Source organism: Tachyglossus aculeatus, chromosome 22 (assembly GCF_015852505.1).
Source record: "Tachyglossus aculeatus isolate mTacAcu1 chromosome 22, mTacAcu1.pri, whole genome shotgun sequence".
NCBI classification, from domain to species: Eukaryota; Metazoa; Chordata; class Mammalia; order Monotremata; family Tachyglossidae; genus Tachyglossus; species Tachyglossus aculeatus.
The window spans coordinates 1,209,434-1,229,851 of NC_052087.1; the positions used below are offsets into that span (position 1 = coordinate 1,209,434).

The window sequence follows — 20,418 nt, forward strand, 5'->3', positions numbered from 1 at the left end:
AGAGCACAGGCCTTGGAGTCAGAGGACCTGAGTTCTAATCCCTGCTCTGCCACTTGTCAGCTGTGTGACCTTGGGCAAATCACTTTATTTCTGCATGCCTTAGTTACACTATCTGTACAATGGGGATTAAGACTGTGAGCCCCTTGTGGGCCATAGACTGTGTCTGATCTGATTAGTTTGTGTCTACCTCAGTGCTTAATAAAGGGCCTGACACGTAGTAAGTGCTTAACAAATATTCTTAAAAAAAAAACATAGCAGTGAAAAAAAACAAAGAGGGAAAAAGATCCAGAGGATGGACACACTGGGTGAGGGTTTTGGAATGAGAAGAGGAAAAAATGAGGAAGTCAAGAGAAATAGGAGAGGCCTGGTTGGAATTGGGGAGGGATATGATTTTCTTAGCCAGGCTGTCACAAACAATTGATTCTCCTCTACCCCAGTGGCTCAAATGTAGCTACTAGGGATTGAACGGGCAAGGAAGAAGGTTTCTAAAACTTCCTTGATGGCGGGGGGGTGGGGGTGGGGCACATCCCTGGACACTCTTGCAGCTCTGATACAGTGTATATAGGGTGGCCTCAATAAATGCACGGGTGTGCATTGGAAAGCTGACCACAGGGATGTCAACAGCCAAAGTGAGAGGCTTTCTGAATGAAGGCTCATTTAGATAATCAGAAGCAAAGTTCTGAGAATAAATCCAGTTGAGTGAGCATCTATCCAAAAAGCTCATAAATCTTTAATCGTTCGGCTCTCTGAATCAGCCTTGGACTTGATCAGCTCACATAACTGAGCCCTACTATCTTACAGTCATGACTTATTGCTGGCTAATGAAAAAGCTACCAACCTTGCCCAGGGTGGGCTAAGTCAGAGGTGGTTTTTTGTTTGTTTGTTTTTAGGGTATGTGTTAAGTGCTTGCTATGTGCCAGGCATTAGGGTAGGTACAAACTAATCAGGTGGAACACAGTCCGTGTCTCACATGGGGCTCATAGTCTTAGTCTCCTTTTTGTAGATGGGCACAGGCACTTCTCTGAGGCATGGGAGGCGTCATGTGACTTGGCCAAGGTCACAGAGCAGACAAGTGGCAGAGTCAGGATTTGAATCCAGGTCCTTCAGACTCCCAGGCCTGTGTTCTATCCACTAGGTCATGCTGCTTCCCAGAGTTAAGTCTGAGTCCTCCTGCATGGAGCAGGGCTTTGTGGGGATTAAACCAAAGCCTAGGCAATAAGCAGTTCCGTGAAATGCTTTCCTGAGTGGGTATTAGTCAAGCTAATTCCAGGAAACTAGTTTAATCTCAGAATTAACTGCAGTGTTTCTATATGTTTAGGTATGGACGTAGGTAAACTGTATTTGGGATACATGAGCTTGGAAATTATGGGTTTGTGGTGTGTGGAACAAGGAGCTTAGTACAGTGCTCTGCACACAGCGCTCAATAAATACAATTGAATGAATGGATGAGCTGGGTATTCTGGGAATACAGAATCCATTATAAGCGAAAAATCATGCGAGTGAGGCAAACTTCTGATGTTCCAGCCCCACGCTCTTTAAACCTACCTCCTCCAGAACCTACCTCCTCCAGCAGACAATCCCCAACTAATTTCCAACATTCTTGGTCATTAAATTCCAACAACAACCCTTAGCACTTGGGGTATCTACATCTGCCTTTATTGACATGGCTACTCATTTTTCCATACTCTTTCTGATATCAATGGGATCCATGTTTTTCCTTCTGCTCCTGTTGTGTGTGTGTGTGTGTGTGTGTGTGTGTGTGTGTGTGTGAGTGTGTATGTATATATATGTTATATATATATATAACATAAATCTGCCTGTCTCCCCATGGAGGACATGGGCTGTGTTTTTTACTTTTATTCTACTCTTCCTGCCAGTCAGTACTATGCTTTGCACACAGTAGACTCCCAGCATATGCTCTGCACACAGTATGGTGTTGGCCAGACAACAGGTGCTCAATAAATAGTATTAAATTCCTGGGGCAATATGGAAATGAACTGTCATTTGGGGAATTAAAAGAAAAAAGAAGGAGGTTGCTGGCATAGATCTTTAAGTTCCCCTGTCACAGGGAAATTATAGCATCACTTAGACTGCCCCCAGCTCGGGTCCCTGGGCAAACTGCTTCTGTACTATAATAAGCAGGCTAGTAAGGGAGAGCCTAGGGTCCTTACAACAAAAAAGAGAGGTGATTCAGCCAAAGGAGATAAGCTGGGCAGAAACTGGGGGACCTTAGCCAGAGTCGGCAGGGAAAAAACCTGGCTCTCTGGAAAGCAGGCAGGGATCGTGTCTACCAACTCTGTTGTACTATACTTTCCCAAGCGCTTGGTAATAGTAATAATGATTATGGCATTTGTTAAGTGCTTACTATGTGTGGGCAATCAATCAATCAATCGTATTTCTGTTCTAAGTGCTGGGGGGGATACAAGGTGATCAGGTTGTCCCCTGTGAGGCTCACAGTTTTAATCCCCATTTTACAGATGAGAGAACTGAGGCTCAGAGAAGTTAAGTGGCTTGCCCAAAGTCACACAGTAAACACTCAATAAATACCACTGATTGATTGATTGATTGGTAAGGGGCAGGGAGTGAAGCCCTGTTAAGGGTCAGGTAATACTGACACCTCTGCTATTCAGTCAAGAAAAATCTTGTTGTCTAAGTACGGCCTTTACGGTTTGGGCTACTACCCCATACTATATCAATCAATCAATCAATCAATCAATCATATTTATTGAGCGCTTACTGTGTTCAGAGCACTGTACTAAGCGCTTGGGAAGTACAAGTTGGCGACATATAGAGACAGTCCCTACCCAACAGTGGGCTCACAGTCTAAAATACTTTTAGACTATATGCTAGTCTACCAGTTGTGGAGCTCATGGCAGGAGGCAGAGGGAATGACAAAGGAACGATCAAGGGATAGCTGTATATTTTTTCCCAGCGTTTAGTACAGTATTCTGTGCAGAGTAAGCACTTAATAAATATTACTACTGCCAAATGGGCTGCCCTGAAGAGTTTGCTGGCATAGGGTCTCCAGAGAGAAGATGTTGGGGATGGGATAAAGGCAGGAAGAATAGGCACATTACCCTCATGAGGACTTTCTTCTTTTTCTTGGCTGAGCTTATTCCCAAGGCAGCCTTCTCTGTGCTCTTGGGTAGAGTTGCCGGGCCTGTGTGTCGGGCACTCCAGCGCCTGCCTCCAAACAGTTGAACGGCATGAGCCAAGGTTGGGCCTTCAAATCTGCCATCCTCCTGGAAGAACCCGGCAGTTATCAAGAAGCCAGGGTGTGGAAAGGAACCATCTGGCCCTCTAACAAACTCCAAAGAATAAGAAACTTGAGAAGAACAAAAATCCAAGCTATCCAAAAGAGCACTGGCCCCTGAATTTATAGTCAGTCTTCACCTGCACTAGTTCTCATGACTTTCCAGCCTAGGGTGATGATGGCACTCTCCGCCTTTCAGAGGCTAGATTATCATTCAGATTTGACAAACATTTACTGTGCCACTCGTCTGATGCTATCAGTAAATATCCTTGCTGCTGCTGCTAATGATGATGATCTTTTTTATTGTTTAATTAAAAAAAAAACAGAATGCAAAAATGGTTCAGGCCATGAGGGTGGACTGCGCTTTAATCCTGCAGAGGACTGTCGTCCAGCTGAGTGAATTATAACTAGCTCCAAAGGCATTGTTTTGAAGGCTTTGTCAAAGGTTTCAGAGATCAAACCTTCCACTGGCCCCATTTTTAAGATGAAGAAACTGACGGAGACTCTTTCAACACAAACCAGATTCCTGTACCTTGTCAGAAATTGGGCCAAAGTCATAATTAGCGTTTCCAAAACTCAGGTTCTCATTTGCTGCTTATCTTAAGATCCATGACGATCTTTGCTTTAAGTCAAACAACACTGCCTTCACTTTGACTCCCTGATCAAAATACTTTTCATCTTTTTTATTTTCAATCTTTTGTTAGCATTAATATCCATTAATGGATGTTACCGATAAAACATAAACCACAGAGAGTACAGATACATTCCTTACCTGGTATAGACTGACATACTGCTTCCTTAACCACTGTAGTCTCTGGTCGGGAAATTTCTTCATTTTCCTTACAGCATTAGTTAGTTCCAGCAACCCATCATATAGCATCTTAGCTGTTTGTTTTGGTGCCACAAAGTGTAATAACTTATTCTCGGTCGTCTGAAGGCCATAGAGAAGCGTCACCCCTGCCTCTGCCAGAGCCATGTTTCCCAGCTTATTCTGAATGGCTACTGCATGCAGATCAATACCGGGGTGGCCCATATACACGGCCTTAACGGCGAACAAGTCCACAAAACCTTCTGCCAAGCCATATAGTCCGGTGCTGCCAGGGAAGGCCATCTTGCCCAGATCGGTACCACTGCCTAGGACCCCGGCTTTGGTCTTTGCGGTGGCGGGGGAGGCGATCGTGGGCTTCGTCCAGGTCAAGGTGCTATTGTCAGGCTGAAGCTGAAGGAAACAGCGGGCTGAGAGATGTGTGTCCTGGTCATAATGGATAAGAGTCGCTCCTTGCAGGATAAATTGATGGACATCAGCTCGGACAGACAGAACGTACCAAGGAATGAGCTCGGTTCCATGACTGAAGGCCTTCTGGGGCTCTTCTGTTCCATGAAGCTCCCATTCTTTTGTCTGCTCAAATATGTCACTCTCTGAGTCGGACAGATCTCCAAAAACTAACCTGTGTTGTAAGCGAGAGAGTACAAACTTGCATTTTTAGCTTCTGGGAAGTGAAAGCTAAAATAACCCCTCACGGATGCAGTGCTGTCATGGATACTTATTTATACTGGAAGAAGAACAGAGTATACAGTGCTCTTTGGAAATGTAAAGATGCTCACTGGCCCCCTCAACTAAATTTTCTGCGGGTTCCAAAATCTACATCTTCAGATTTACACACATACTATAAATACAGCTATAACATGGGGGTTGAGTCTTCCAGACCCCCGACCTTAAGGGAAACTTGTGTGAAGCACACATTGGGTCTGATGCTGGATGCACGTAGGCAGGCAAATGCACCTGCACACAAACATTTTTGAGCACCATGATGGCTGACACCAGACAGGTTTGCACTGTCTGAAAAAATTCCCTAATTCTGGTGTCAGCAAGTTCTCCCCAAAACACACAGTGAAAACGCATTACAGTGGAAGACAGTGTACACAGTCTACACACCTACTAATACAATAATAATAATAATTATGGCATTTATTAAGTGCTTATTATGTGCAAAGCACTGTTCTAAGCACTGCAGAGGTTACAAGGTGATCAGGTTGTCCCACGGGGGCTCACGGTCTTAATCCCCATTTTACAGATGGGGTAATTGAGGCACAAGTGTGACCATAAATTTTCAAAGATACTTAGAAATTTGGCTCCATAAACAGATTGGACATTATAATGCTAAGTGCTTAGTACAATCCTTTGCACACACTAACTATTCCTTTTATCAATTTTGAGACTTGTTATGTGCAGAATTATAACATAAAATAATCTGGAGTTTCCATGTTCTCAAAATTTTTACTGAGCCAGAATTTATTGTTTTTATGAATATTTTCAATCTGGAATACAACTCATAAATCAAATTTTTGAATACAACCACTTCAGCTTCTTAACCACAAGGGGCAATGGGAAGAAGCCACAAGAGATTTAATTCATTTATTCTTCTCCTCTAGATTTTTTTTACATGGTATCTGTTAAGCACTTAATAATAATAATACTGTCATTTGTTAAGCACTTACTATGTGCCAGGGTGTGTACTAAGCACTAGAGTGGATACAAGCAAATTGAGTTGGATAAAGTCCTTGTCCCACAGAGGGTTCACAGTCCCCATTTTATAGTTGATGTAACTGAGGCGCAGAAAAGTGAAGTGGCTTGCCCAGCCAGGCACTGTTCTAAGTGCTGGGGTAGATACCAGATGCCCTTTACTCTCCATTTAAAATGCAACCACATTTATCCAAGAACTTATCTTATCCTGCCTATACTACATCAGCCTCATCCTTATTGGTGACCTCCCTGCCTCCTGTCTCTCTCCCTACTCCAGTCCATACTACACTCTGCTGCCCAGATCATTTTTCTAAAAAAATTCAGTTTATGTTTCCCTACTCCTCAAGAACTTCCAGTGGTTGTCCATCCATCTCAGCATTGAACAGAAACTCCTTAGCATTGGCTTTAAAGCACTTAATCACCTTATTTTTATTGTTATCAAATGCAGTTGAGTCATTTCCAATTCATAGCAACACTATGGATATATCTTCTCCAGAATGTCCTATCTTCTGCAATAATCCGTAATCTTGTGTAATCATTGTTGGGGTTTCTATCCATCCATCCATCCATCTGGGCTCTGATTTTCCCACATTTTCCCCCCACTTTTCCTAGCGTTAGTGTCTTCTCCAGGGGGAATTAGTCCCCCTGATGATGTGTCCAAAATATGCTAATCTAAGTCGAGTCATTTGACCTTCCAAAGACCACAATGGTTTAATTTACTCCACAACCCATTTGTTGTCTTTCAGGCAGTCTGTTATATTTGGAAAAACCTTCTCCAACAGCACATTTCACATTTCACATTTAGAGAAGCAGCATGGCTCAGTGGAAAAAGCCCGGGTTTTGGAGTCAGAGGTCATGGGTTCAAACGTTAAACGAACCCACAAACGAATGTTCTAGGTCATGTCCCTAGACCCCCTTCATTATTTGATGCTTGAGGAGCAGAACCTTAAAGTTTCAGCCCTGTTTTCTAACTCAGTGCTGGCAATTAAAACATAGGCCATAAAATTAAAAAGATTACCCCAAAGCATGAGCAGCCAGGAAGACAGAAAAGAGCCCAGGGTCCTCGCTGGGTGGGGAGTGAGGATTGAAATCTGGACCTGGATCTGGATCTGGACCTGGCAATTGGGTTGTTACCTGATCCCTTTTTGCCTGAGCCATTGTGCCAAGCATTGTTCTAATCACTGGGATAGATACAAAGTTATCAGGTTGTCTCACTTGGGGCTCACAGTCTTGATCCATTTTACAAATGAGGTAACTGAGGCACAAAGAAGTTAAGCGACTTGCCCAAAGTCACACAGCTGACAAGTGGCAGAGGCGGATTAGAAACCATGACCTCTGACTCCCAAGCCCATGATCTTTCCACTAAGCCACACACTGCTTCTTTATGTTAAATGCTTCCCAAATACATGTTGGGGAATTGGTAAATTCCCAGGCTAAAAAAAAAAATGCAAAAAATAAAGCTTTCATTAATGATAAAAGTTGAATCCATTACTCAAGGTCAGGTACAATCAAAAGGTAGTAGAAAAGGGTTAAGGGATACTGGAAAGAGAAGAATTGAAACTTTTTTTTCCTTTTCCAATATTTAACTTACGGGATTCGGATTCTATCCTTTAGAGAATTTTTCCTTGAACTGTCTCCTTCACTGAAGCTGTCTTCCGCTTCTTCTGGTTCAAGACTGCGATTGCAGCTCCGAATAATTTGAAAAATATTATTGACCGTTGACTCTTTTTCTGGATTATTTAATCCATCTTGCCCTACTCGTTGCAAGAAATTATCTTGTCCACTGTAATCAGCTACAAACTGAAAATAAATATATTTAGAATTTAGACCTGGGCCAGTTTAAACTTATAATTTTGTCACCATTCAAAGCACTGTATAGGTAAACCCAGTGTTTTGAACACCCCACAATATTTGCAGTTTGGAAATACGTGCAACACTGCTTGCTGTCACACCCTAGGGATTCGTTAAATCTACCCTTAACATCTCATCAATCCTTGCAGGTAAATCAATTTCTTCTCTGCCCCCTCCTCCCCTCATTCTACTACCACTTCCAGCCTCCCTTGTTCCTGGCTGCTTTTCAGCTCTCATCCCCTGTACCGATGTACCTGTAATGGGCTCTGTTCCGACTTCTCTTGTTCTTTCCTTAACCTTTAATTCCAACCTGAGCAGTTGCTATTGCTGCCCCTATATCAGCCATCATCATTCCTCCTCCCCATTCTCTGTCCTGTCTTTTCCCATTCACTGGCATGTAACCAGGCTTCCCTGGCTCAACTGGGGCCAGGGGATGGAAACAGCAAAGAGTGGGTGGAATCAAGGGGTGGAGGCTTCAGAGGGGACTTTTACACACAGCTGATCCAACAGGGTTAAGGGGAAAGGGAGCTGAGAAAGCTTCAAGGTACTCCTGGACATTTCCCAAACAATTACAGCTGAGACGAAATATCATACAATGTACATTTAGAAAAAGAGAGGCCAGGTAAGTCAGATCCAAAGGCCTTCACAATTATAGGAATGCAGACCTCAATACACACAGACACACAGATAACATGAGCAAACTCCCTTGCGTACAGAGACGAAGTTCTTTGGGTAGTCATAAATCAGCATGGCTAGCAAGAATGTGTCTGGGGATGCAGAAAGTGGGAGGGAGGGAGAGAGAGAGAGAGAGAGAGAGAGAGAGAGAGAGAATGAGAGATAGGAAGAGATAATACACAAAGAGGGAGAGGGCAAGAGAGAGTGAGAAAGTATGTCCTTCTGAAAAGCAGGACTCCAGGGCTGGCAGAGTCCCTGACCAGCAATGATGCATCTGGGTGGGCCAAAGGTGAACCCTGTTTCTTGCAAAAGGCCACTTTCCTCCCATCCACAACGTGGTCTGCAGCATGGCCTCTTTCCCCCCGAAGTCACCCCAAAAGTGAAACATACCTTCTAGACTGTTGGAATACTGGGAAGACTTCAGCAAGTACTATCAGCTGGAGTGGGGAGGAGCCCATACACTGGCCTCTCTAAGGACTGTGTATCTCATATTTTTGTCTTTTATGCTTCAATTATGTGTTTCCTTGACTTGTTTCCATTGTGTTTGCATATGGGTCTAGCTCTCCCCACTTATATCGAAGAGCTTTTTGTGGGCCAAGGACTGGTTCTTAATCGATTTTGTTTAATTGTCCCAGCATTTATTTAAGAGCTGTGTGCTCTGCAAGTGCTTAATAAATGTTAGGAATAGTAATCACCCCATTGCTATTTTCTGTATAATGTGATAATGACCTCTTCATCACATTTGTTTGAAGGAAGATTTTTAGCTGGCTGATGATTCATCTGTCAATTTTGACGTGAGACATAGGTCCCTCATATTGTTCAAATTAAGTCCCGTTGGTTGCTTAGAGCCAATCCAGCTGAACTTCTCCGACCAATATGAGGTTAGATTCTCCCTCACAACAGATGATATGGCAGTGATTTGGGATGCCATCTTGCTCTGCAACCTAGATGACTTTCCAACTTATTTTTAGCAATCACCTACCAAGCTTCTGGGAGCAGCATATCATTGGATAAAGCATGGACCCGGGAGCCAGAGCACCTGGGTTCTTAACCCGGCTCTGCCACTTGCCCGCCGTGTGACCGTGGGCAAGTCACTTAATCAAGCAATTAATCAATGGGGTTTATTGAGTGCTTACTATAATAATAATAATAATAATAACAATAATGATGGTATTTGTTAAGCACTTACTATGTGCAAAGCACTGTTCTAAGTGCTGGAGAGGTTACAAAGTGGTCAGGTTGTCCCACGGCGGGCTCAGTTTTAATCCCCATTTTACAGATGAGGTAACTGAGGCACAGAGAAGTGAAGTGACTTGCCCAAAGTCACACAGCTGACAGTTGGCGGAGCCGGGATTTGAACCCATGACTTCTGACTCCAAAGCCCGGGCTCTTTCCACTGAGCCACGCTGTACACAGCACTGTTCTCCCACTCTGGAGAGTTCAGTACAACAGAATTAGCCGATGTGTTCCCTGTTCCTCAGGTCTCCTCAACTGCATAATGGGAATTTAATACCTGTTCCCCCTCTTATTTAGATTATGACCCCATTTGGTACAAGGGACTGTATCTGGCCTGATTAACTTGTTCCACCCCAGTTCTTAGGACGGTGCTTGACACGTAGTAAGTGCTTAATACAATAAAAAATCTAACAAACAACCAAACAACTGAGTGCTGGGAGTGGACAGGGACTGTGTGCAATCTTATAACCTTGTATCGATCCCAGTGCTTAGCACATAGTAAGTACTTATAAAGTGCCATTATTATAATTCATCAATTTTTAAGGACATTACAAAATCATTTGATAGTAGGTGTTACCTTCAGTGTGGGGGTGAACAAGGGGGTGGAGATTTTAGAAGGATGGGGGCTGGGAGACAACAGGCCTCATAGAGCTACAAGGCCAGAAAGCCACCATCTTGGGTCTTTTCAGCTTTAATTGGAAAGACAAGTCATTAGGGCAGGTCCCCAGATTACTTCACCCCTAAGCCTGGACAATCGCTGCCATTCGTACAGGCCCTTGACAGTTCGTTTTCTCTCTCTCTCTCTCTCTCTCTCTCATACACACACACACACACACACACACACACACACACACACACACACACATCCTGAACTCAAGTCAGCTAGCGTGGACAGGGGAGGGGGGGGAACACATAGAAAGCAAAAACCACGACTCACGTGATCCCTTTGTGCTTAGGAGAGCAACAGCCCCACAGAACATTACCTCTAAGGTTTCCTCCTGAGAGTTGTACCGAGGACAAAGTTTCAACAGGCTGGGTGTTCCATCGAGAACATCACAGAGCTCCTTCAAAAACACCCCACAAAAAGGCACCACTTTGCAGCCAGGAATATTCAGAGCCCGGTTCACCACTTTGCGGTACTCTGCAGAGGTCTCATGTTGGGCCATGGCGTCTTTCAGGCTCCTCATGGTTTCAATGTCAGTCTGTCCCATAAACTGCCACATCTTTAATACCTTCCTGGATCTGTTGCAAAGAGATGACATCATATTAAACTGAAAGAGGAAGAAAATGACATTATACAGGTAAAATTAAACCTAGAGGTCAGTTCTCTTTTTTTTTCTCAATATTGCTGAATTTGGAAAGCCTTTTCATTGCCATTAGGCTCCTCCGTAACACAGGGAAGTTGCTTTGAGAAGCTGAAAAGGAAATGCTTTCAATCCAAAGCCTTTTCATTGCCATTAGGCTCCTCCATAACACAGGGAAGTTGCTTTGAGAAGCTGAAAAGGAAATGCTTTCAATCCAAAGCGCTCATATTCAGGAGAGGCAGCAAATTTTACCAGCAAGTTCCTAGGGGGATTGGGGGCTAGCCTGGCCCCTCAAGAGGTGCTGGATCCCCATGTCAAGAGGTCAACAGCAGCAACTGATATAGGTCTGGCTTGGTTGGGTGTCCATCAGTGGTTTCAAGCCAGGGCAGTTCCTAGAATGTGGCTAATGGCCTCATGCATCCTGGAATTGCATCGTCCTCCAGGAAACAACAGACCAGATACACACTACACACACTGTGGAGATTATGCAATGTACTGCAGTGTCATCATCTGAAACCTTTTGTGGAAATCCCCAGAAACTTGTTCCAGAGCTGTTGCATTCCCCTCTCGAGGCCCTGAAAGCAGGGGCACTGTTTCTGAGCAGCAGAGGACAAATGAAGGGAGGCTGAGCATTTAAAGTCAAAACACCTTATATAAAGACATCCAGCATCATTTCTGTATCAGATAGGGGTCAGACCAGCTGAAACCCAGACTGTTTGGTTTAAAGTAAGATGCAGGGTCACCATAGTTGTCCCCATCTCCTCCTTCCCCTGACCCCACTAGAAGTCCTCTCTGCTTGAGTGACCTACCCGAGGCTCTCTCTGAGTTGGAGGACACTGAAGTGGTCCAGGTCAATTATGGGTTTCTCCAGAGTTTCAGAATGATTCTGCAGTGGCCTGGACTTGCTAGACCCATTGACCTCTCCAGAAGCTCAAAACCCATTACAAACCCCCACCTTGGGATCACCCATCCAGGGTCTGGTCAGGGCTTCACTTAACTCTGGGGAGTCCCTGAGAGGCTCACATGCCAAACCTTTCCAGGAATCCAGGATGCTTCCTCACCATGTCCACTGGGGCCCACAATTGTCCCATTTGGATCTTGTTTTTGAATGACCAGTACCTGAGGCCTGCAAGGAACTCCATAACGGCATTATAGTTGCCCATGTTCCAGCAGCATTTGGCCACGTGGACTAAATATGAGAAGACTTCTCGTTTCTCCTCCATGGAGCCTGCAGTTAGGATCAGCCAGGTCACCCAGGAGCTCACCTTTTGAAACAAAATACAGGCAGATTATCTGCAAACACACTGACAGGAACACACACACACACACACACACACACACACACACACACACAGAAAGATTGGCTGTTGAATAAACTTGGGTCTGTATATTTTAAAACATGTAGCTGGGCATGTGCAATTTGTAACCCTCCAGCTCTCTCACCCTCCAGCTCTCCCATTCATCTCTTTTTCTATTACACCAAATCCCTCACCACTAGATCCAAATCTAGGGCCCATGTTTCAAGCCACCTGAGTTCCTTGACCATCCCTAAATAACTGAGTTCAGTATCTATTTGTATCAATTACATAATTTCTACATAAGAATCTATAGGGGTCAGAGAACATGAAGAATATTAACATTCCCTCAGAGGTGGTGTTTGCTCCACTGCCTCAGCAGTTCATCTACTCTCAATCAATCAACTGCTTTTATTGAGTGCTTACTATGTGCAAGGCACTGTACTAAGTGCTTGGAGGAGTACAGTATAACATAGTTAGTAGACATATTCCCTGCTCACAATGAGCTTACTGTCTAGAGGGGGATATAAACTTTTTTTCTGTTTTCTCAGTATTAGAGAAGCAGTTTGGACTAGTGGAAAGAGATCAGGCTTGGGAGTCATAGACCCTGTCTTCTAAACCCAGCTCTGCTAATTACCTGCTGTGTGACCTCATGTGCCTCAGTTTCCTCATCTGTAAATGGGGATTTAATTCCATTTCTCCCTCTTACTTAGACTGAGAGCCCCAGTGACTCTGTTTGGACCGATTAACTTGTAACTTCCCAGAACTTGGCACATAGTGCTTAAAAATATAAGAATCATAATAACAATATTAAGGATCTTCTCACCTTCAAGTCCCCTGATTCCCCTTTTGCTTCAGTTTGCTCTGACCCGATGGTTGATGGATTTTAGCCTATTTGTTCTCTGTTCCCTCTCTCCATTTTTCCCCTCTCCCTGCTCCCGACTTCTCCTCACTCCTCCCCACAGTGCATCGGTGGACTCCAGATTAGTTGAGAAACTGAATTTAGGCAATGATCAATTAATAATAACAATAATGATATTTATTAAGTACTGAATACATATGAGCATTGTGCCAAACACTGGGGTAGGTAAAAAATTATCCAATCAGACACAGGCCCTGTCCCACAGGAGGCTGACAGTCAAAGAGGGAAGGAGAGCAGGTATTTAATTCTCAAGGTGTGGAAGGTCATGTGAATGGGGGACACATGATTTGAACCCAGGTCCTGTGACTCCCAATCCTGTGTTCTATCTACATGAGAGGTAGGTCACGCTAAGTTTCAGTCAGGGCTTCAATCGAATCAAACAATCAATCAATCAGTGGCATTTACTGAACACCTTCTCTACACAGAGCACTGTACTAGGTGTTTGGGAAAAAAATACAATAGAATTCGCAGATCCAGTCTCTAATCACAAGGAGCTTTCAGTCATTGTTATTATTATTATTATTAAGTTCCATCAAGTTGTTTCTAATTCATAGCGACTCCATGGATATACTTTCTCCAGAACGTCCTGTCCTCTGCCATAATCTGCAACCTTTCTATAGGTTCTTCCATTATCATTGTTATGGTCTCTTTCCATCTAGCTGCTGTTCTGCTCTGCCTCTTCCACATTTTCTATGGACTTTCCTAGCATTAGGGTCTTCTCAAGAGAATTAGTCCTCCTGATTATGTAAGAGGAGGAGATAGGCATTAAAATAAATTATAAATAGGGGAAGTGGCAGAATGCAAGGACACAAACATAAGTGAGGCCGAGGGTGGGATGAATATCAAGTGCTTGAAGGGTACACTTAAACACTTTGACAATCACCCCTCCCTTGCCCTCACAGTACTTTGTACAAATAGTTTTCTACATATCCATCTGTAACCTATATTAATGTAGGTCTCCCCTTATCTCTAAGATCCTTTTTTTAATGGTATTTGTTAAGCACTTAACTATGTGCCAGGCACTGTACTAAGTGCTGGGGTAGACAGAAGTTAATTGGGTTGGACACATTCTCTGTCCCATGGAGGGCTCCCAGTCTGAATCCCCATTTGACAGAAGAGGTAACTGAGGTACTGAGAAGTTAAGCAACATGCCCAAAGTCACAGAGCAGGCAAGTGAAGGGCCTGGGATTAGAACCCGGGTCCTCTGATTTCCAGGCCTGTACTCTTTCCACTAGGCCATGCTGCTTCTCCTTATGGCCAGGGATCATCTATTCCTACTCTTCTATCTTTTATTCTGCCAAGCATTTAGTACTGTGCTCTGCACACAGTAGGGATTCAATAAATTCCACTGACAGATTGATTGACTGATTAGTAAAGATCCAGGTCTATATAGGCAACGCAGAAGGGATAGCACGGAGAGGAAATAAGGGTTTAGTCAGGGAAAGCCTCTTGAAGGAGATGTGTTTTTCCGGGGTCTCTGAAGGTGGGAAGAGTGGTGGTCTGTTGTATATGAAGGAGGAGGAAGTTCCAGGTGGAAGGGGTTGGCAGTAACTAAATGAGAATGGAGTACAAACCATAGGTTGGCATTAGAGTCATGAAGTGTGTGGGCTAGGTTGCATTGGGAGATCAGCAAGATAAGATAGGAGAGGGTGAGCTGATTAAGTGCTTTAAAGCTGATGACAATGAGTTTCTACTTAATGCTGAGGTGGATGGGCAAACATTAGAGGATTTTGAGGAGTGGGGAGATATGGACAGAACATTTTTTAGAAAAACGATCTGTGCAGCAGAGTGAAGTGGAGTTGATAGAGACAGGATGCAGGGGGGTCAGTGAGGACGTTTTCCTGGGATCCATATGGAGCACCACAATTTAGGAAGATTGTAAAGTCACTGCCAAGGGTCCAGAGGCGTGAACACAACAGGGGAAAAGATGGAAAACAGGTTTTTGTGGAAGGATACTCATCTGGAGAAGTGAAAAAAAAAATAATAATGATGGCATTTGTTAAGTGCTTACTATGTGCAAAGCACTGTTCTAAGCACTGAGGGGGATGCAAGGTGATCCGGTTGTCCCACGTGGGGCTTACAGTCTTAATCCCCATTTTACAGATGAGGTCACTGAGGCCCAGAGAAGTTAAGTGACTTGCCCAAGGTCACATAGCAGACATGTGGCAGAGTCAGAATTAGAACCCATAACCTCTGGCTCCCAAGCCCAGGCTCTTTCCACTGAGCCACGCTGCTTCTGGCTTATGTAAAAATTGCCTTTGATAATTTATAGGGTAACTATAATGGAAATGCTGATCTCTGTTCATTTCCACAGACTCAAGAGAAAATTGTAGCAGTAGAGATTTAGATGTGATGTAAGAAAGAATTAAGGGAACCCTCATTCTTCAATTTATCCTAACTTTTCTGGAACCAAATTTTATATTTTCGGTCTGTCAAACTTTCCTTGGCAATACATTTCTTGAGCTTACAAATCACTGTGTGAAATTGTTATTTGTTTTAAACCTTCCACCTTCAGGGATGCTCCCTTGCCCTGGTGCAGGAATTGGTGAACAAGAATTCTATGTTTGCCTTTCTTTTCCCATGTTGATTTTGTCAACTTTAATCATGGACTACAAAGACTTCATCTTCTCCATTCCCCAATTACCCTGGCTGCCAACTCTGAGCCCAATCTATCTACCTCTACTCTGTCCTTCCTTTCTTATGAAATGGCACCCAGTACTCCAGGTCTGGCCAAACCACGGCTTTTTAGAGAGGCCTTCCCCGATTAAGCTGACTTTTCCCTGGCTCACTCTCCCTTCTGTTATCTATGCACTTGGATCTGTGACCTTTAGTTATTTGATATTCACCCCACCCCCAAACCCACAGCACTTATGTACATATCTTTAAATTACATATTATCAATTACTTATTTATTCATATTAATACCTGTCTCCCGCTCCAGACGTCCCATCTCCCTCTTATCATTTATCTCCAAACTCCTTGAGCAAGTTGAATAATAATAATAATAATAGCATTTATTAAGTGCTTACTATGTGCAAAACACTGTTCTAAGTGCTGGGGAGGTTACAAGGTGACCAGGTTGTCCCACGGGGGGCTCACAGTCTTCATCCCCATTTTACAGATGAGGTAACTGAGGCCCAGAGAAGTTAAGTGACTTGCCCAAAGTCACACAGCTGACAATCGGCGGAGCCAGGATTTGAACCCATGACCTCTGACTCCAAAGCCCACACTCTTTCCACTGAGCCACACTGCTTCTCAACCACTATCTCAAATTCCTCTCCTCCAATTCTCTCCTGGATTCCTTCCCATCTGGCTTCTGTCCCCTTCATTCCAAAGAAAGGTCATCAATGATCTCCTTCTTGCCAAATCCTCACTCTTGGCCTCTACTCCATCCTAATCCTCCTCGATCTCTTGGCTGCCTTAGACATTGTGGACCATCCTCTTCTCCTGGAAATGTTATCCAACCTTGGCTTCACTGACTCTGTCCTCTCCTGATTCTCCTCATATTTACTGGCCATTCATTCTCAGTCTCCTTCACGGGCTTCTCCTCTGCTTTCACCCCCTAACTGTGGGGGTCCCTCACAGTTCAGTTCTCGGTCCCCTTCTATTCTCCATCTACACTCATTCCCTTAGAGAACTCATTTGCTCCCATGGCTTCAACTACTATCTCTATGCAGACAATACCCAAATCTACATCTCCTCCCTGTTCTCTCTCCCTCTCTCCAGGCTCGCATCTCCTCCTGCCTTCAAGATATCTCTACTTGGATGTCTTCCTATCACCTCAAACTTAACATGTCCAAGACAGAACTCCTTACCTTCCCACTCAAACCCTGTTCTCTCCCTGACTTTCCCATCACTGTTGACGGCACCACCATTCTTCCTGTCTCACAAGCCCATAACTGTGGCATTATGCTTGACTCCTCTCTCTCAGTCAACCCATATATTCAATCTATTATCAAATCCTGTCGGTCCCACCTTCACAACATCGCTAAAATCTGTCCTTTCCTCTCTATCCAAACTGCTCCCACGTTAATACAATCACTCAAACTATCCCACCTAGATTACTGCAAACAGCCTCCTTGTTGACCTCCCAACCTCCTGTCTCTCCCCACACCAGTCCATACTTCACTCTGCTGCCCAGATCATCTTTCTACAGAAACGTTCAGGACATGTCGCCACCCCTCAAAAATCTCCAGTGTTGCCCATCCACCTCTGTATCAAACATTAACTCCTCACCATTGGCTTTAAAGCACTCCATCACCTTGCCCCCTTCTACCTCACCTAGCTTCTCTCCTTCTACAATCCAGGCCGGATACTTCGCTCCTCTGGTGCTAATTTTCTCACTGTGCCCCCATCTTGCCTGTCTCACCACCTACCCCTGGCCACATCCTGCCTCTGGCCTGGAATGCCTTCCCTCCTCAAATCTGACAGACAATTACTCTACCCAACTTCAAAGCCTTATGGAAGGAACATCTCCCCCGAGAGGCCTTCACAAACTAAGGCCCACTTTTCCTCATCTCCTACTCCTTTCTACATCCCCCTGACTTGTTCCCTTTGCTCTCCCCCCGACAAGCCCCAAAGAACTTTAGTCTATATCTGTAATTTAATTTATTTGTATTGATGTCTGTCTCCCCTACTCTAGACTGTGAGCTCATTGTGGGCAGGGATTGTTACTGTTTATTGTTGTATTGTTCTTTTCCAAGTGGTTAGTACAGTGCTCTGCACACAGTAAGCACTCAATAAATATGATTGAAAGAATTTGTACTTCCCATATGTACTTTTAAAATTTTTTTTGAGTTTTTTGAAAGTTTTTAATGAATGCATTTGTACTTCCCAAGCGCTTGGGAAGTACAAGCCGGCAACAAAAATTAATTAATGATTATGCTCGTTATGAGGAGGTAACATGTCTGCTAATTCTGTTGCATTGTACTTTCACAAGCTCTTAGTGCAGTGCTCTGCACAAAGTAAGCACTCAGTAAACACAATTGATTATATATTTGCAAAAAATATATATTTGTGCTTGTCTTCTATTCCCTATCTGATGATACCCAACATTTGGTTAATCTTTCTGTCTGCTGCTGCACACTGAAATGACGATGTGCAGTTAACTGTGATAATGATAATTCTTTTCTGAGTAATGACCAATAGCACCACAACTTTATTGGTCATTTGGTTTAGTTTTCCCCAGGTGCATTAACTTGTACTGCTCACATCACTATCTTGTTAATCTGCTATTTTTCAACCTCTTCATTCAGCTTTTATAGAGTCTTCCTGTAGTTTGTCCCTAACTGCATGGCATTTCATCATTCAGAAGAGCTTAATGTTATCACCAGAATTAGAGAAGCCATTGCAGGCTTTCTTTCTCATTCTCTTCCCTCTCTTTCTCATTCTCTTCCCTAGCTCCTCCCTTGCTTCCACTAGGGAACCTATGGTTGTGCTGCCACCTCTCCAGGAGGTCCCCAGTTTCCTTTCACAGCCTTCTCTGGACCTCACTGTCAAACTGAATTTCACTTCAGTAGAACTGGAGGTTGCGAGATGCCACTGATTCTGCTCCCACTTTTGATGTTAACCGGGAGAACTGGTCAACAAGATCTGAGGATAGAGATGGTTGCCACTGTTAATAAACAAATACCTTGGCTCACAAAAGTAATGTAAGAACTTAATTAGCATTGTGTCTCTCTGGGAAGAGTCTCAAAGTACTACTCTCAGGCATCCTCAGAATATCTAGGAAAGGCAACAGTATGGTAAAATTTATTTTTTTAATGGTTTTAGTTAAGCACTTACTATTTAATAACAATAATAATGGTATTTATTAAGCACTTACTATGTGCCAAGCACTTTTCTAAGTGCTGGGGAGGTTACAAGGTGACCAGGATGTCCCACGGGGGGCTCACAGTCTTCATCCCCATTTTACAGATGAGGCCCAGAGAAGTTAAGTGACTTGCCCAAAGTCACACAGCTGACAATTGGCAGAGCTGGGATTTGAACCCATGCCCTCTGACTCCAAAGCCCATGCCCTTTCCACTGAGCCATGATGCTTCTCTTTGTCAAGCACTGTTCTAACAGCTGGGGTAGATACAAGTTAATAAGGTCAGACTGTGTCCTTGCCTCACTACGTAGGATGGGGAATAGGCATTGAATCCCCATTTTGCAGTTGAGGAAACTGAGACTTAAAAGTAAAGTGACTTGCCCATGTTCACACAGCTAGTATTACAACCCAGGTCCTCTGGTTCCCAGGTATCCACTAGGCCATGCTATTTCTTCGATCATTTCTCCACCAGTGAAGTTACATGGATCACTACATTACTCTGAGAGGGAGGTATTCCCATTGCTTATAATAATAATAATAATGATGGCATTTATTAAGCACTTACTATGTGCAAAGCACTGCTCCAAGCGCTGATAAAAATCAAATGAGCAAGACTGGTACTAACTGAAAGTTCTACTCAATTTAGTGGAAGGTGTTCTTGCTGCCACCTAATGGCAGAAGATAAGCAGAACAGCCGCTGAGTGATTATTATTATTATTAATAAATAATAATAATAATAATAATAATAATTATTATTATTATTATTCTATTGGTATGGAGGGGCCTGCTTGGCATGGCCATCATCACTGCTAGGCCGCTTCTGGAAGACCTGGCAACTTGTGGGTGTAGACGAACAAACACAGGGTGAGCTCAAGTTCACAGAGGTCTGCCCCAGGCGAGGGGGATGCTCAGGTGGGTGGCGTGGAAGTCACCCAGACCTAAGAAACGTGGGTGAGAAATGATCTGAAAGAGAGAAACCCAAGTCGGGGTATGATAAGACTGCAACACAGGACACTTGGGGGAGTATAACAGAAATAGTAGATGTGATCTCTGCCTCCAAGTAACTTTCAGTCTAGTGGGAGAGACAGACACTAAAATAAATTACAGAAAGGAGAAAGAAGGAAAGGGAGTTATGCACACATGGTAGTTATCTTTCCTATTCAGTCACCCCAGATGGTAAAATGCATATTGGAGTGCATGTGGGACTGAGCAGGTCAATGTGGGTCTCAGCCACAGTGTGAATGTGTAAAGGCACCTTGTAGAACTCTTATTTTTGATATTTCTAAGGCCTGGCTCTGTTCTCGCTTCTGGGTCCTGGTCTCTTGCACCCTATAAAATTTCTGCTACAAAAGACCTGCTCCTTTCAGGATTATGGTGTGCCACACTGCTCTATCCCTGGCAACTGACTACCAGCTTTGCAGCACTGTCTGAAGGTTTGTTTAACTGTATCGTTATAGTATTTCCTCCGCACTCCTTGCTTTCAGTCTCCCAATTTCATTTCTCCACACAGTGGATGTTTAGCTAACCTTTTTTTAATGGTATTTGTTAA

The 20,418-nt window shown here is 43.7% G+C and overlaps 1 protein-coding gene across 1 annotated transcript in view; it reads right to left on the reverse strand.

The window, feature by feature from the left end:
• PLCE1 (phospholipase C epsilon 1) overlaps nucleotides 1–20,418 on the reverse strand; it is a 217,648-nt gene that overhangs the window by 93,944 nt on the left and 103,286 nt on the right. Inside the window, exons 4-8 of the mRNA XM_038764430.1 lie at nucleotides 11,963–12,108; nucleotides 10,523–10,781; nucleotides 7,369–7,577; nucleotides 4,026–4,701; nucleotides 3,078–3,242 (exon numbers count right to left, since the gene is read on the reverse strand). Of these exons, the coding sequence (XP_038620358.1) occupies nucleotides 3,078–3,242; nucleotides 4,026–4,701; nucleotides 7,369–7,577; nucleotides 10,523–10,781; nucleotides 11,963–12,108 (1,455 nt within the window). The remainder of the gene's footprint in view (nucleotides 1–3,077; nucleotides 3,243–4,025; nucleotides 4,702–7,368; nucleotides 7,578–10,522; nucleotides 10,782–11,962; nucleotides 12,109–20,418) is intronic.